The following is a 16,262-nucleotide window of genomic DNA, read 5'->3' as shown; positions in this document are numbered from 1 at the left end:
AGGGACTAGGATTTCCCAAAGATAACACTGAGGCCGACGTGTGTGTATTTGTGCATGAGACCTGTGTGTGTTTTTGTGTGTTGTGCTTATGTCTGTGCATGTGTGCGGATTTCTGTGTGTATGTATTTATGTACAGCTGCATATATTTGTTTGTGTGTTTCAATGCTCTGTCTGTACTTGTGTGTGCTTGCATGCAGAGCCCTTTCTCTCCATTGAGCTGTGAAATGTGCACTATACCCTATAATGGTGGCTGCCACAGTGGTGTGTGAGAGAGCTGGTTGAGCTGTGACATGCATGTGTGCCATACTGCCATACGTCAGTCACTATGGTAAGAAACTGAAGTAAGCAACAAAACAGTGCTAGGGCCCAAGGCTCGGCCCAATAGTGCTTAACTACAGTGATATTGGCTGTTAACAGGTGAGAATCTGTCCTTCCAATGGGAATGCGTGAGGAAGGAAATCAATACAGTGAGTGTGTCTGCCTCACTGTATTGACTGTAACACACCTACAACAGCCTGCGGTGAGTCCATCCATCTTTACAGTACAGCTCTTACAGCCCATCCAATCAACCCAGACTGAAGACAAGGGGCCATATTCAGAAAATATCACAAGACAAGACTGCAGATCTGAGACCAACAAACCTCTTAAGCCGCAGTAATGCTTGCATTGCCATGTTTGCTGTGACCAGTGTGATCCCACATCAGTACTCTTGTTCTTAGAAGCTTCATGAATATGTTGCTAGAACACGCACTCGCATTTTCTCCATAGCAGGATTGAGTGCCACTGATTTGTCCCTTGATTACAATCCCACCGACCCCTTCGGGGCTTATGACACATTATTACTTGTAGGGTTTTACAGAATTGTATCTGGTTGAATATTAGCTCAATCAGGGACAAGCAGGGAACTGATGTCAGCCAGACTGTGCTTCAGGCTTGCTAAAGAAAAGCCTTGATCAAAGCAATAGACAAGAAATACATGTGGCAATCAGCTGCCATGCATTCTGCAGCACGGCATGACTCTGCCCACTGTTCTGCACCTACCCATGCCAATAGTAGCAGCTGAATAAGTGCTCAGTGCAGCACTTCCTGTGGCAAATGTCCTCGGCTGAATTCACCACATGCACACACACACCCACACACACACACCCACACACACACACACACACACACACACACATATGCACACAGACACACACTCTCACACACAATTACTATGATCACTTCCTGGCTCATCCAACCTCCATGACCTGATTACCAATGTGCCATAAAACCCTCTCTTCTCTGGGTCCAAGCAGCAGAAAGCCACTGCCACATCCTGACCTTTTCTCCCATCCAGCTAATCAAACATTCGCTCTGTTGCGTAGGGAAAGCTATTCCTGTAAATGGAGTAATTACTGACAGCAAATTGGGAGTCTTCAGCCTGACAGAAAGGTAGCTGGGGCTCAAAGAAAGCCTGATAATTGAGACTGCCCCCCATGGCCACTCGCCTCATCAAAACGCCCTTCACTGAACTTGTGGTGTTGGCCTTGTCACTATCTCCCAGAATAATTGGGTTTTTTCCAGTCAAATGGTAACTTGTCTTGTTCTGAGTGCTGGCAGCCTCATTTTCTTCTCAAATAGCAGCTGAATGTTAGACAGCAGCGGCCTGTGAAGTGCATCTGTTTTGGCATGCTAATGTTTATAGATCTCTATTAGGCACCTACAGTATATAATGCTATTGCCGCTGAAAGTGTTTTTCAATGTGCCTCTGCACTGCTGGAGTAGAGTGCCATTCCATTGTCTTATTAATGTACTGGCAAAAGTGCTTTGCTTCATTAATGACGTTTTGATCTGTATCTGAAGAAGAGCTGAGAGCTAATCTCAGATGCCTTGTACTTTGTCAGATGTCTAAGGAGACAGCCAGTGGACAAAGTGTCTGAGTTAGCTCATTCGCTCTCCGCCTGAGTCAATGTTTACACATGTCATCCAGTCACAGAGTCAAGGTATTAGAGTGATTAGCTAATCACTATGGGAGGTTACACCAGGGGAGGATAAGCCAAAGAATAAGACAAGAGTGGGTGAAAAGAGTGACAAAAAGGTTGTAAAAGAGAGAGCGCTGTGTTGAGGGGAGAGAGAGAGAGAGAGAGAGAGAGAGAGAGAGAGAGAGAAAGAGAGAGAGAGAAGGGTGGGTGATGTATTTGAAGCTCCCTGAAGTGATGAATTTACATCCTGTCTGTTTTCTGCCACGTCTGCAACAGCAGAACTAACAGGAATAGAGAGGAGTGGTGAGATCCTGCCAATTAACCAGTTTGTGGTTGACTGTGAGGTTGCAGCCAATTGCAAAAAAAAGAAAAAGCCTCATGCCCTGTACTCAGACAAAACAATGACCAGAGCCCATCAGCTATGTACTGTATATTAGTAATAAAGGGACAGAGACAGCCTGCAGTCTTGTGTCCAGCTTCTTTGTCAGAGCTCACACTGAAACCTCCACTCGCATCCTCTGTCTTCAGGTCATTAGTGTTCAGGGAAGCTGTAACATTTAATTAGGGAGACATTATTAGTACAACACAGGCACATTGTGCAGTGGAGAGAAATCCCAAAACAGCCCCTAACGGAATATTACATTTACTGTATAGCCACTTGGAGTTATAGGAAAAAATGGTTAGGAGAAGCTTGTAGATAAACAAATTAGCTTGTCATTGTGTGTTTTTATGGAGTTCTTCCTTGCCGATGGACAGACTAGGAAGGATTATTAGTATAAATAAACAGTCTAGTATAAACCGGTGCTCCTTGTACCCTCCCCCAACAGCCTGCCAATGGTTCCAGCTTTATAATCTGCCACTTCTTGGCTGCATTGTCAGAATGAGGAGCCACCGATCCGTTCAGTGATTACACAAACAAATGAAAAAAAAAAAAAACAACAAACTGGAGAAAATGAGTATACAGAGCAGAAATGAGAGGGCTGTACATTGAATATAATAAGGGGGGTAATATTGTGCGGAGTTAGCCAAGTGTGAGATGAGAAGTGTCATGGGTGGGGGGTGTTGGTGGGAGCGAGGTGGAGAGGAAGGCCCTGGTGGCAGAGAATAGCCTTAGAGTTTAGTCCTTCAACAACACTGCAGGGAGTTGCTTTGTTTGCTAAAGGGCACACAATGCTCCCTCAGTTACAGATGCAGTACTTAGTAGGTACCAGACAGGAAACACTTTGGCGAATATTATGACACGTCCTTGTGCAGTATTGTCACAATTCAGCTTTTCCCCCCAAAAAAATGTGTTATATTTTACTGTGGGGTGTGTGTGTGTGCGTGAATGAGAGTGCGTGCAGTGAGTGTGTGTGCGTGCAGTGAGTGGGTATGCACAGTGCAAACGGCAGCGGTGTGTATTTCTATATGTGTCTGTGTCTGTGTCTGCAGGAATATAATCGATGCAGGATATTGTGCAGTGTCTATCTGTTTCCCAGTCTGAGCACGCCACATATCTATGGTGCTTAATGATGATATTTGTGAGTAGAGCCTAGGAGATATGATATCAGAAAGGCCATCTCTTGCATTAATATTCCATTCAGGCAGAAGGAGGGAATGGGAAATGATTTTTCCCTTAAGGAGGCGCTTCCTTTGCTAATCGTTAACATAAATATTTCCATTTTCGCTCCTTAAGACATGGCAGTCTGCGGCACTGCTGTTTACCCCTCCTGGGACATATCATTGTTGATTATAGCTTGATTGCCTAGGGTTAAAATAGGCAAGCATGCATTCAAAATAAGCTCCAACCTCTAAGCATGGGAGATTGCAATGATAGAAAGCCCTTTAATAATGAGCATGAGAGGGTGGCACATTCTGGGGATAGTTCTGCCACCCATCACCAATTTAAATTTTAATGACACCCATGCAAGGGCCCATCTCAGCAAAACAACAATTGTGTGTTCATGTTAATTTGCAAAGCAAAGGCTTATGCATAAGGAGGACTCTTCACTCAATCCCCTTGCAGTCCATGACAAAATGACAATTCTTACATTTCCTACATTATTGTCCTGCGTTTAGCGGCGCTTAACTGAATCAACAGATCGCCCCCAAACACTTGTTTCACAGTGTACCTGCGACAAAACACATTTGACATTACGCTGTAGGTAGAAAACAGTTTCAGCAGCACACACAGTGAGCACACAAGCCCCCCTCATCAGCTGAAACTCACTGTTCATTTTTGTTAGTCTTGTTCGGGGCTGTTTGGGTAAGATCAACACAGATTTAGGCATGGCCGCTGCAGCTATCGATCCAGAACGTACCAAGTAGAAAAATGTGTCTGACAAGTGAGAAGTACTCGTCCTCTTCTGGAGATCCCAGTGCCAGCTGCCTGCATGCTGCTACTCTCACCAAGAGGAGTGCAAGAGATGAGAGCTGGGCCTGAGAGGGCCAGTAGCCCGAGGCACTAAGTCTTAAAGAGAAGACTCTCTTGAATACCTATTCATCACATCACTATTAATGTGGTTGAAGCACTCAACTCTGCAGCTCAGAAGCAAGATGGGAATAATTGCATCGGATCCCATAGCATCCTGACATGATAGGACCGTCAGCCTTGCCTGTCCTACAGTTGATCCAAGTCAGGACTAGCAAAGAAAGTCAAATCAGCCTGTGTCTGCTATACATGTGATGTGGAATGAGTTCACGTTAACCCTCCTCAGCTTGTGATGCGGCAAGTTACCGACATTTAATATGCCTCAAACGCAGACGTGCACAAAAGGAGGCGGAGTACAATGATACATACTGTCGCACATAAAGCAAGTGCTATGAGAGCATGACGTTTCTTTTTCCCTCTCACAGAAACGTCAGTCTTCATCACTTTCTCCTCTCATCCTGTCTGTCAACACTTCCTCCTTTTCCCCGCGCTGTTTCCTGGCCGCGTGCGCCTCTCTCACCCGAACGACAGGATTCACATGCCATTGTTTAGTCGTGGTCGTGGCCATATTGATTTAGCGATGTGGAGCTAATTAAAGACAATCTGCAAGGAGTGTCAGTGGCAGTGAGGGGAATAAAATCACGGTGACGGAGCGATAGGCCTCTAATTATTCTTCTCTTCTTCATTAGGATGGGAGAGATAATAACCCTGCAGGCACAGTCGGCAGGCACCCTCTCTCTCTCTTTCTCCCTCTATCCCTGTCCGCAATCTCCTCCAATTTCCATTTCCACCAACTCCACTGTCTCTTTTCTCTCTCTCTCTCTCTCTCTCTCGCTCTCTCCCTCCCTCCCTCCCTCTCACTTCCCAGCCACGCAACCCTGCTCAGCTACTGTCTCTCAGCTACTCCACTGGGCACTAATTCAAACCCATTGCACATCCTCCCACTTTGTTCTCTGACACCGCCTCACCCTGCCCACCACCACCGATCACCACAGCATCTTCAACCCACAGCATTCGTCAATGTGTGTATGAGTGTGTGTGTATGAGTGTGTGTGTGTGTGTGTGTGTGTGCGTGTGCGTGTGTGTGTGTATAAATGTGTATCTGCATATGTTTGCTAGTGTGTGTTTGTGTGCTGTATGTGTGTTTATTGTCATGGAAGAGGAAGCCAAATGAATACCAGTGCCTTCCAGACCGCACACCACTACACACAATAGCTTATACAGTATTCAGGTGCACAGATGCATGCTTATTGCCAAGGGTATTACTTAGGGCCTAGTGGAGCAAAAATGATGCCCCCTTTAAAGTACAGAAGATTCACTATTTGTTTTTTGAACTGGGCTGTCCTTGTGCCTCTGAGGCTGCAGATTATTGAAAAAAGGAGGTGGAAAGTGTTGCGAGTGAGATGTCAGGGCAAGCTCAAGGCCAGTGTTGCCAAAAGCATGTTTTGTTTGTATACTCAGTAAATAATCAAAAGGACATAATAAGCAATGTATTCATTGCGCTGACAGATCCATGGTCCTCACTTCTAAAATGCTGTCAAATTTTATGCTTATGACCAAATCCATGCCAAAGTTCTGATTTATGAAAAATGTATGTCAAAGTCAGTGTGTTACATCAGTTTTCTCCACTTTTCTGTAATACATCAAAGCTTTTAACATGTTCCTTTTATTATTCACGCCATGAAAGCCATTAGATATTATTTCTATTTATGCATTTTACTTTATTCTTTGAAATGATTCATACTGGTATAAAATCAAAGAACATTTTTAATGAATCGGTTGCCAGCTCCTTAGCAGCATATATACATTTGACAATCTCTAGCTGAGACTACTGCTTCCAGATGTGGTGTGCGTGGCCAATATTTATTTACACACCTCTGTGTCTGTGTGTATTTGTAGACTTCGGGGAGTCCCAGTGGTTTAGAAGCAGGCGGCATAATGTAATGTAAGCTAGTGTTCCTTCCACTGGAGCATCTTGTTATCTCCTCTCTCCTACATGTAGTGTCTCTATCAAAGGACCTCTCTACCTTCCCCACCGTGGGGCTGCAGAGAGCAGCTCTGCCAGCCTGCTTGATATGCAGCAGTGTCTGGTGGCTGCTGGGCTCCCACGCCTCCCTGACTGGAGCCTTTAAGCCTTGGCGCAGTCAGAGAGAGCCTCCCTCATCAATGGCCCCTCTGAGTGGCTGTGACAGTGCCACGCGGAAAACACATCGATTAAAAGGTTCCTCTCGCCACCCGCCTCTGCCGCGCCACACAGCTCTCATCCCTCATTCCCAAAATGAAAGCCCCAGCGATTGAGTTAGCTTTCAACATGGGAGGCAACGCTGTCACACCCGCACATGGCGGTGAACAGAGGATTCTCTTGGATAAAGGTAGCAAGAATCATGTGGAATAAATAGTGTGTGTGTGTGTATGTGTGGGAGGGTGAAGGGGGTGTAGAGAGAATAAGAGATAAAGGAAAGAAAGGAAAAGAAAGAGAGAGAGAGAGAGAGAGAACAAGACAGACTACATTGAGCAGAGTTCAACTAAGATTTACTCTATCACCTTGGCATCCTCTTTTTATCTCCTCTCATTCAATGTGAAACGCTGATAGTACTCTCAACTCCGGGTGACATGAACGTGTATAGCCTGTATGTAATCATCTAGCCTCTCTCTGACAGAGCAAGCTATGCCGTGTAGCTATATAAAATCTATGTCAAAGAGGAATTTGACATGAAATCCAACCCATGTCAAGGGAAACAAGATTTCCCGGGAGTCTAATATGTTGTCCAGTGATGTGACATCTAGCAATCGGAGCCAGCCTGTATGCCTAGTGATTGGGAATGCATACGGCTCTCTGATACGGGATGCGTGTCTTGCGATAAAAGCGAAAGCGATGTGAGGAGCGCCGTTCAGGTAGCAGCTTGCCCAATCTGCTCAGTCTCTGCTTATGAAAGCTTTTGTATCAGAGAGGGAAGAGGAGCTCTAGGCGCAACAGCCATATTTATATTCCAATCTTCTACACAGAAACCCACATCGCCAGGCTCATAAAAGATTCATCGAGCAGGGGAAAGCAAGGTCGTACAGAAAGCTGGTCAGGAGGTGCCTACTGCAACGCAAAAAAAAGACCAGATGGACGCAAAAAGGCTGGGTGATCCCCATGTCGGCAGTTAGGAGGGTTGTCTCTGTTGTTACCCCGGTGACCGGTGGCAGTGTGTCCAGTGTCGACTGGACGATCACGCACGTCTGTGCTTTAATTGGCATCTGTCACTCACACTACACCCCACGACAGCCTCAGCCATGTTTGTTTGTATCAATTCCACTGGTTGTTTGGGTCTTTGTCTCTGGTGGAACCCATCGCTGACATGTTTGTGAACTAGAGGAGCAGAGGGGAAAGAGAGAGAGACAGAGAGAGAGTGCGTGCGTGTGTGTGTGTCTGCGTGTATGTGTGCGTGCGTGCCTGGTTCTGGGTGTTGTCAGAGAAATGTCACTCTGGCTTAGAGTCACAGACATAAACCTCTGGGAGTCCTGCACCCTCCAGCACACTCACACAGAAGGAAAGAGAGAAAGTGGGGGAGAGAATGCGATATAGGGATGATATTCATCCCACCAGTCAAGCTGATCCGCCCATACACTGTCAACAGCAAGTATACAGATATAACATCCTATACGGTATCCGAGTACAAACAGCATTTTGAGAAATTATTTGTGAAATCAGTCAATCACTGTGACATTGCTGATATTAAGAGCGGGAGTCAGTAAAGCTCAAAAGATTACACATGTAGGTCTGCTTTTCTTCTCCTCGCATGAAAGTGGTCAGTCTCAAAATTAATGACTGCTGGTTAGCTGCCATGTTAACTGCGTCTGTGTGAATGAGAAAGCTCTAACAGCCGTGTTTAGCACACAGTCCTTACAGACCTTTCTAATGATGATTATGAGCAGCCCTAGAGACAGCCATGGGAATGCTAATAGTCATTTTAGGACAACAGGCCTCTGGGTTTTCCAACAAGACAGAAAACAGCAACAGAGGTCGTTCAGAGCACACAGAGCCCTGGGGATAAGTAGTGGTCAGTCTGTTGCTCAGAATGACTAAGTGGTCATTTAAAACATGGAGCAAATACAAGCGTTGACGCACAACAGCATAGTCGGTCAATTTATGACACGGGTTGGGAACAAAGGGCAATCAAGACGGAAAGGTAAGGGCATGCTGACACACCCTCTCTACCTCGGGGGATCAACCCTGACAGGGACACAGTGTTGCTCTGAGAGTCGGGCCGCTGACCTCACACGCTCCTCTACCCAGCATTCCATCTGTTAGCCAATTACCACGCAGATCGCTGCCTGCCTCCGTGCCACATCCGAGGCACTGCAGTAGTAAAATCGTTCACCCATTTCACCCCGGGCTGCACCGCAGAAAACTCACTGCCATCGCCTCCGCCCCGCCGCACCCTAATATCACCCCTCTGTGAGTCATGCTGACCACACCGCATTTAGAAAACTGACCCGGAAACAGGTGCATCCATACAAACCGTGCTACACACACACAGGCACAAAAAACACGCCTGTCCATTTAAAAACACACGCTGAACGCCACCCCACCCCCTTCCATCACCACACACACACATATATTCTCTCTGATGGGGAAGCAGCAGGCTACATGAAAGCACATCAAACATTAAGATGAGGGAGTGAATAGCGGGCAGCACAAAGGCTCAATAGCTCTCTCTCTCCTCCTACCCCCCTTCCTTAAGCAGTATCTCTTTTATGAAACAGATCACTTTACACTGGTGAGATTCTGAGTCACACAATACGGTTTCATTATCTGGCACTGATTCAAGCTCTGCACTAATCAGCCGTGACACGAGCACATACTATTCAATCTCTTCAAGCAGCGATGAATCAAACATAATGCAACCTCATTATCTGTGGCTGATTGTGAAGCAGCACCTTTGTATATTAATGGGGAGCGCATCAAGGTGGATGCAGGCGTAAGGCTAATCTAGCTCTGCCTGCTCACTCACTCACCCACATGCTGCTAAACATGATTGTGTCTGACTGACAGGCACAACGTAGAAATTAGGTTAGGTGGGCTGTCTTATTTATGTCTAAATAGGACAAGAAACACCTGAATATTACAAGAAGTTTAGATGTTATTGCCATTTAGCTAGAATAGTTAGGAAAGTGTGATTGATATTGTAGCTGTAGTGTATTTCAGAAATTGTCTGCAACATTTTTACATTTTACAGTTGAGAAAATGAACATTATGTGAGCTGCATATAATCTTATATTAGATACTTGCATCTGTGTGCCTCAGCTTGACCTTCTTCTTCCTTATGGCTCTGGTCCAGGAGCCATAAGGACACCGTGGGGGTCATCTAACGCCCCAAGGAGGTCCAGAGGAGCACTGGACTGGCCCTAGCAGGGCAAGGTGAGGTTAACTGTTGTGTGTGTCCTTGCCGCTCACTGGCAGATTTACACCCCTGCTCCTGCAGCTTTTCATTTGTTTAATTCCCTAGGTGGAAGTTAGGCTGCTGCTTGGCAGAGCACACTCTGTCCAGCCTGCTTCCTAGTGTCCTTCGTCCCGGGAAGGATAGACGACTCATAGACGCAGCTCCGCTCCTCTTTGACTGCCGTCCAACTGCACAGTCACATTCCTCAGGATTTATAGGACTTTTAACAGGTAGGCTCACTGATAGTAAACCACTTTCATAGCGGAAATCTAAAAAGTTATTTTTTTTTAACAAGTTTTGACAAGCTTCCTTGGTTTGGTAAGATTGCTGTGCAATCTGCGCTTGGCATGGAGACAAGGACAGGAATTTATCCCAAGTGGCTCGATCATCCTTGCGTCCAGGGAGGGGTTTAATTGTGATCATGCTGCTTTACTCTCATTGGAGTGGCACCAGGAAAAGAGATTTTCGGCCAAAGGGTCTCACTGCCAGGTCAGTGGACTGTTTAAAGCTGTCTGGATTGGACAACAGCCAAGCCAGCTGTTTGTCCTGCCTGGCTCTGATTGAGCTGGGGTCTGTCCTAGTTGTCCTCTCATGTGGAGATACTGTAGATAGTTCTAACATTAGGTCAGCTAACTGCTCTATGTCACTGTAGCTGTCTGTATGTGGATTCAGATCTAAAATATGCCAGGTTTGCTAATAACCTTGAGCCTGACACAGCAGAGGCAGTCCTCTTATTATCATAACTACTGTTTCACTTGCTTCGATAAAGCCATCTCCATTCAGTAACACTTAAATTAGAGCACTCTGAAGTACTGTATAATCAGCTCAATGTAAATAAGTTAAATGTTTGTGCTAAATTGGATTTTAAACAGCAACATACATTTACAACTACTCCCTCCTTTGCTTGCCTGTTAACAATAAATCGACCCCGGCTGGGTGAGTTTCTGGTGCAATCATCACGCCAATCTAGAATGAGGAAGCAAAATTTAAAGAGCCCTAAATGGTAGTCTATTTGAACTGATTGCTTATCATGCTCCCGGGTGAGAGGGGGATCAACTAAATTACTGAAAAATGCAGCCTTTCAATTGCTTACTCAGGGTTTTGTCTTCCTCTTTGAGAATGACAAGAAATTATGTTTTCCCTCCCATTGCATTTGGTGTTTGAACAGAAAAACACCAAAGCAAGTGTTCATTTCCATCACTCTCAACCAAACTAGCGGTGGGAGTCTTCGAGGCCAGACATCTTAAACCAATAACTACATTCCCCTGGCACTCCCTCGCTCTGGTGGGACCACAACAACGCTCCCTGCCTCCAAACCTGAATGTGAATCTTTCATGTACATGAAAACCCAAAAACTTAAGCACAGTTTCAGCTGCTAAAGAAAACAAGACAGAGAAATCTTTTGTCCCCTTGAACAATATTACCTCACCCCTCAGTCTTGCTCCAGCATGCTTTTTTAACTCAGTTTGAAGGTGGTATTAGTGGAACACTGATCTTTGTGATCTGCCAACATTTTGCTAAATACATACCCACTTGAGAATTTGACTTTGATATTATCTAAAGTCTCATTTTTTGAACAAGGGAGCCATATTTATTCATGAAGATTCGGGTCAGCTCTCACCAAGAAAATCTCAAATTACCTCATTTGTGATAAAAGTGATATTTCACTAAGACTGAATTTTTCCTAAGAAAATGTTGCGGTGCTTTTTTCCTATGCTGGCAGGACTGTTGGCATCTATTATGTGTTTGAATGTTGCTTCCTTGAGGCCTTTATTTGTTGGTGTTAAAGAGCTCTAAAATATCTAACTGTCTCATAGTTCAAATGAATTTCTTTAATCACATTAGATACCTAGTCCTACATAAAGGCAGCATCTGCCACAAGATAAATTCAGTTGCACATCAAAATGTCTGCTGTTACAATAAATTCACATTCTGAACAATAAATATACTAAACAGAACAATAACAACCAGACCGTTCAGAAGAAGCAGCTGAGTTTCACCACAGAAAACTCTAAGGAATCCTCATTATCCCCAATGTAGTATTGTTTCTCACCACCCTGATGACAGTCATTATCGTGTAGTTTTCTCCCACAGCACATGGTGCATTTGAAAAGTTTTGTTCTAAAATGAGATATATTTGAATCAGATTGACACCATGCAAAATGACTCATAGCTCAAAACTAGAACCATTTTTTCAAAATGGATTTAAAATATTTTGGAAATGAATTCTCGATGTTGCTTTAGCCTCGGATTTGCAGCAATACACCTCTCTCCTTACCCTGTCTAAGTGGATGCCAACAAGGCCTAGCATGCAGGCAGTATATGAAAATGTTTTGCACACGCACATGCACACACTCACACACTCACACACTCTTGCGCAGTCAGGCACACACACAGACACATATGTACGCTTGTATAGTGAACACTGGTGTGTCCTGTCATGCGTGGCTTGATGTGCACACCATAGCAAGGCATCTGTGCCAAGGTCAAGCAGGTGCCCATCTGTATCAGTGGCAGTCAGGACCCCTGGGCTTTGTGGGTACTTAACAAACACATGCAGCGAACGAGCGAGTGCATCTGTCTCATTAAAGCCCTCTGAATATTTCATACAGGCCTGTGCTGAGACTGTGTGTGAAAATATGTGGATGTCTCAACTCTGCTGGTGGGGAGTGTTACCCTCATTGCAGGCGATACGCCAGAATTCATCAATTCTTTATGTTTGCAGTGCAATGTTGGGGAGATGGGTGGCGTCATATTTTCTCTCAGTCCTTTAAATATTTAATGTAAACACTTATAACAAATTGTCCCCCAAGGCCAATTATTTAACCTTCTGAGGCAGGGAAATGGTTCCACCAACAGAGAGATGATAGTAAGTCATCAGCTACATTTTCACTGTCACATCTGCAACTGTTTTAAAGTTGACATTAAGATTAGTATTGGGGGAATATTTCATTTATTGATAAGTGCATCCGGAATTCTGAGAGTGCTGTGTCTTTGTAGAAGATACAGACCAGTTATGTCATTTACAATTCTACTTCAAGTATTAGAATTTGTTAAAAATAAGAAAAAAAACTCTATTCTGCTACTGTTGTGGTGTTACGCCTCAGTGAAAAGGAGGTCAAAGAGGCAGATCTACAGGTTTCCATGGTTTCAATGGTAGTTGCTGGCCAATTAGGGAAATGTTCTTTGTGGTTGTTAAACATATGACCCAAGAATAATTCCAGGAGTTTGTCTCATGCCGTTCAGATTAAAGTGAATTGGTTTTACTGTAATACCATCTGTGCAGTATATGTTACACCCTGACTCCGACACCTAGGCGTACAACTTGTTCCTTTCTCACTGTATGGAGGGCACATCCTCCAGACTGAAAACACACTGGTTCCACTTCTGTTAAAGGTCAGCTGCAGTCTCTACACAGCCTGCAGACATGGCACATACAGTAAGACGCTGTTGTACACTGCTACACCATACTGGTCTTTAGTATTTCTATATGTTGCAGCAGTTTCTGTCTCTAGTCCAATAGACAACACAAACCACTTATCAATCTGACAGATAAATTAGCAATATGGGCCACATAATTATTTGACTATTAGGGTTATTTATTTATTTTTTTTATTATACTGAGATATCTACAAATTTTGCCAACATGACCAAAGAGTTGTGAATATGAGCCATCAGAAAGTAGAAGTTTCATTCAAAAACTCTAAAGGTATTAGAAGTTGTTTTCAAATGTGTATCAAAGCATACAAACCATCCCTAAAGAAGAATCACTATAATATCCCTGCAGGGAGCTATAGTGTGACTGTAGTACTCAACACTGGCAACCTTATCATACTTGATGGTATTTTTTTTCATCTCCTATGGGATCACTATACTATTTCTATAGGGTGTTATATATAGTTTGCAGTTTGTTTAGTATTTCTCTAAAATGTAATTTAAGATTACTACAGCTCTTTATTGTAAGGGGCTGAGATCTGTCTGGTAGCCTAGTGGCCAAATGGAGATGCACAACATTAAGGTATGGCGAGGCGCTGTCCGTGGTGCTGAATGCACTCAGACTGCTGTTTTTAACCCAAGGTGCAACACGGCGCTGTCCATGATGGAGATCCTTGGCTATCTAATGCTCTATGCAGTCGTAAATTATAGGCAAATTGTAGCTAACCTACATGAAGTCCTTAAGCGTCATACTTTATAGGGTGGCATGGGCTATGCTCAACACTGTATCAACCGTGCTGACCAGCTGAACCCCTGCAAGTTCAAATGCTCGGAAAGCTTTTCTGGGTCAAATAATTTACCGTCCTTCACTTCAGTTTACAAGTGTCACATCAAGGCTCGTCATTTTACGCAAACGGACGTGGATTTTCTCGAGTCTCATAGCCTACAGCCACACACACATGCATATCTCCAGGAAATATCTACAACCATTTATAGGCGCTGGTCTGGTACACGACTAATTACTCTGGCTCGTATTCACAGCCACAAATCACACATGGATCCTGCAAACAAACTGTCAGTGTTGCCATTCATTGCTCGTTTCTCTCCGAGCTTAATCAGCGAAATCAGATACAGTGTTTCTCGGGGAGGGAGGGAGCCCCCGAGCCTTACTGTTACTGATACGGAGGTAAATAAAAAGGTGGGTAAACTATGACCTCCAGGCGGGGATCATATAGGCATCAAAGCCATCAATATAAACAGAAATATATTATAGTTTCAGGGGGAAAAAAGTCCATATATGTGTGTATTTTTCTTTAAAAGACGCTATCCTCATATTTTGATGCAACTCACCATGAATTATACTATAAATTCACCTCATCAAGATTCATGTCAGACTAAAAACGTGTGTCAGCTCATTTCCCGACATAAAAAGGTGGGTGAAACCGAGTTTAGGTGGTTTACCCTCCACTACTCACTGTTTATTATCTCCCCTGAACTTTCTGCCTGCTCTGCCCTTGCCTCTCAACAATACACTAGGCTTTATACGAAGATACCTTCAGAACAATAGCAATTTGTTTCATAGCCTGTTTAATGCTGCACCATGCACACAGTCTTACTGGTCAACGTTTTTCTCCTCTTTACTAGAGCTCTCAATATCTTATAGATTCCTAATTGAATTCTCCATATTTGAGAATTCATATATATCTAGACGGTCAGCGCTGCTTTAATAACTTTTACACAATGCTTATTCATAGGGGTTGTGCTGGAGTCCTTACCTCACAGGGCATGACAGCTAACATCACAAGTAGGAACATGGCACTGAAGAGATGCATCCTAGTCGAAATGACAGCGTCCCAGCCGACACCAGTTCCTGCAGCTCTTCCCCCCCTCTCCTGTTCCCTTACTGGGGCGGTTTCTTCAGATATAGAGGGATTCCTTTAATGCTCTGTCGGCTGTGCGCCACCAACCTCATCACCAGGACGCACGGCAGCCCTCTTTTGGCTCGGTAAAACGACCAGCCTTGTGTCTTTTGTGGAGCATAGACTCTTTTGTGGACGGCGAAACGCAAAATCTCGAATCGCCGAATCTGGGAAACTCTCCAAAATGCTGTGGCTGGGCGAAACAGACAGCCGGTCCTCTCCTCGCAAAATAACTGCGATTGAGCGAGAGGAGCGGAGGAGAGTCGCAGAGGTTGGAAGGTGACTGCTGTGCTTGCGAGGTGCCGACGCTAGGAGCAGCACATCTATGTGCTGGGAGCCGATTCAAAGAAGTACCACTCTTTGATGCAGCCGAGCTCAGCCGTGCGTGTGCGCGTGTGCGTGCGTGCGTGCGTGCGTGCGTGCGTGCGTGTGTGTGTGTGTGTGTGTGTGTGTGTGTGTGTGGGGAGGGGGGGTGGACAGACAGACACTCGGACAGACAGAGAAACCTGGTTGCACTGGCAATGTCTTGCTACACTGAATGAAAGATGGACACGAAAGATATATATATATATAGAGAGAGAGAGAGAGAGACTGCTTGCATTGTCATGCTTGCACTGACAATATGTTTTGTTTCACAGTATGGATTTCCAGTGGGCTACAGTGACAGATATACACAGGACCCATGAAAGGGTTGACATTTAGCATTGTGATAATGGCTTCCTGGTTATCAGCACGTGCTGATTGGAGCTGATAACCGTGTGCCTTGTGAAAGATCTGGATAGTGATTGTCAAAACAACATTAATACCATCAACTCAACACTCACGCTTGTCCAATTAATAGGTGCCAAAATGGAGGGATTCTCTGGGGTTTAGGGAAATGATAAAGATTATTCTTCCCCTTATTACGATGAAGATAATGAATGTCATTAGCCAACAGAGATAATGAAACGGTGGTTAAGAATTCTAATAAGTGTTTTCCAGGCCAGGTGTCTGTCTGGGTGGGTGCACACACAGCTTGTCTATGTTTATGTGTGTGTGCTTCTGTTGGGGAGTGGCATGTGTTGTTTATAAGTGTTCTAAGTGTGTGTGTGCGTGTGTGTGTGTGTGT

At 44.5% G+C, this 16,262-nt stretch overlaps 1 protein-coding gene across 1 annotated transcript in view; it reads right to left on the bottom strand.

The window, feature by feature from the left end:
- olfm2a (olfactomedin 2a) overlaps nt 1–15,365 on the bottom strand; it is a 42,382-nt gene extending 27,017 nt beyond the window's left edge. Inside the window, exon 1 of the mRNA XM_071916858.2 lies at nt 15,011–15,365. Within this exon, the coding sequence (XP_071772959.1) occupies nt 15,011–15,067 (57 nt within the window). The 5' untranslated portion in view covers nt 15,068–15,365. The remainder of the gene's footprint in view (nt 1–15,010) is intronic.
- Between the last annotated feature and the right edge of the window lie 897 nt (nt 15,366–16,262).

This window comes from Centroberyx gerrardi, chromosome 7, assembly GCF_048128805.1.
Source record: "Centroberyx gerrardi isolate f3 chromosome 7, fCenGer3.hap1.cur.20231027, whole genome shotgun sequence".
Classification (NCBI taxonomy): Eukaryota; Metazoa; Chordata; class Actinopteri; order Beryciformes; family Berycidae; genus Centroberyx; species Centroberyx gerrardi.
This window is presented reverse-complemented; position numbering and strand designations above follow the sequence as displayed.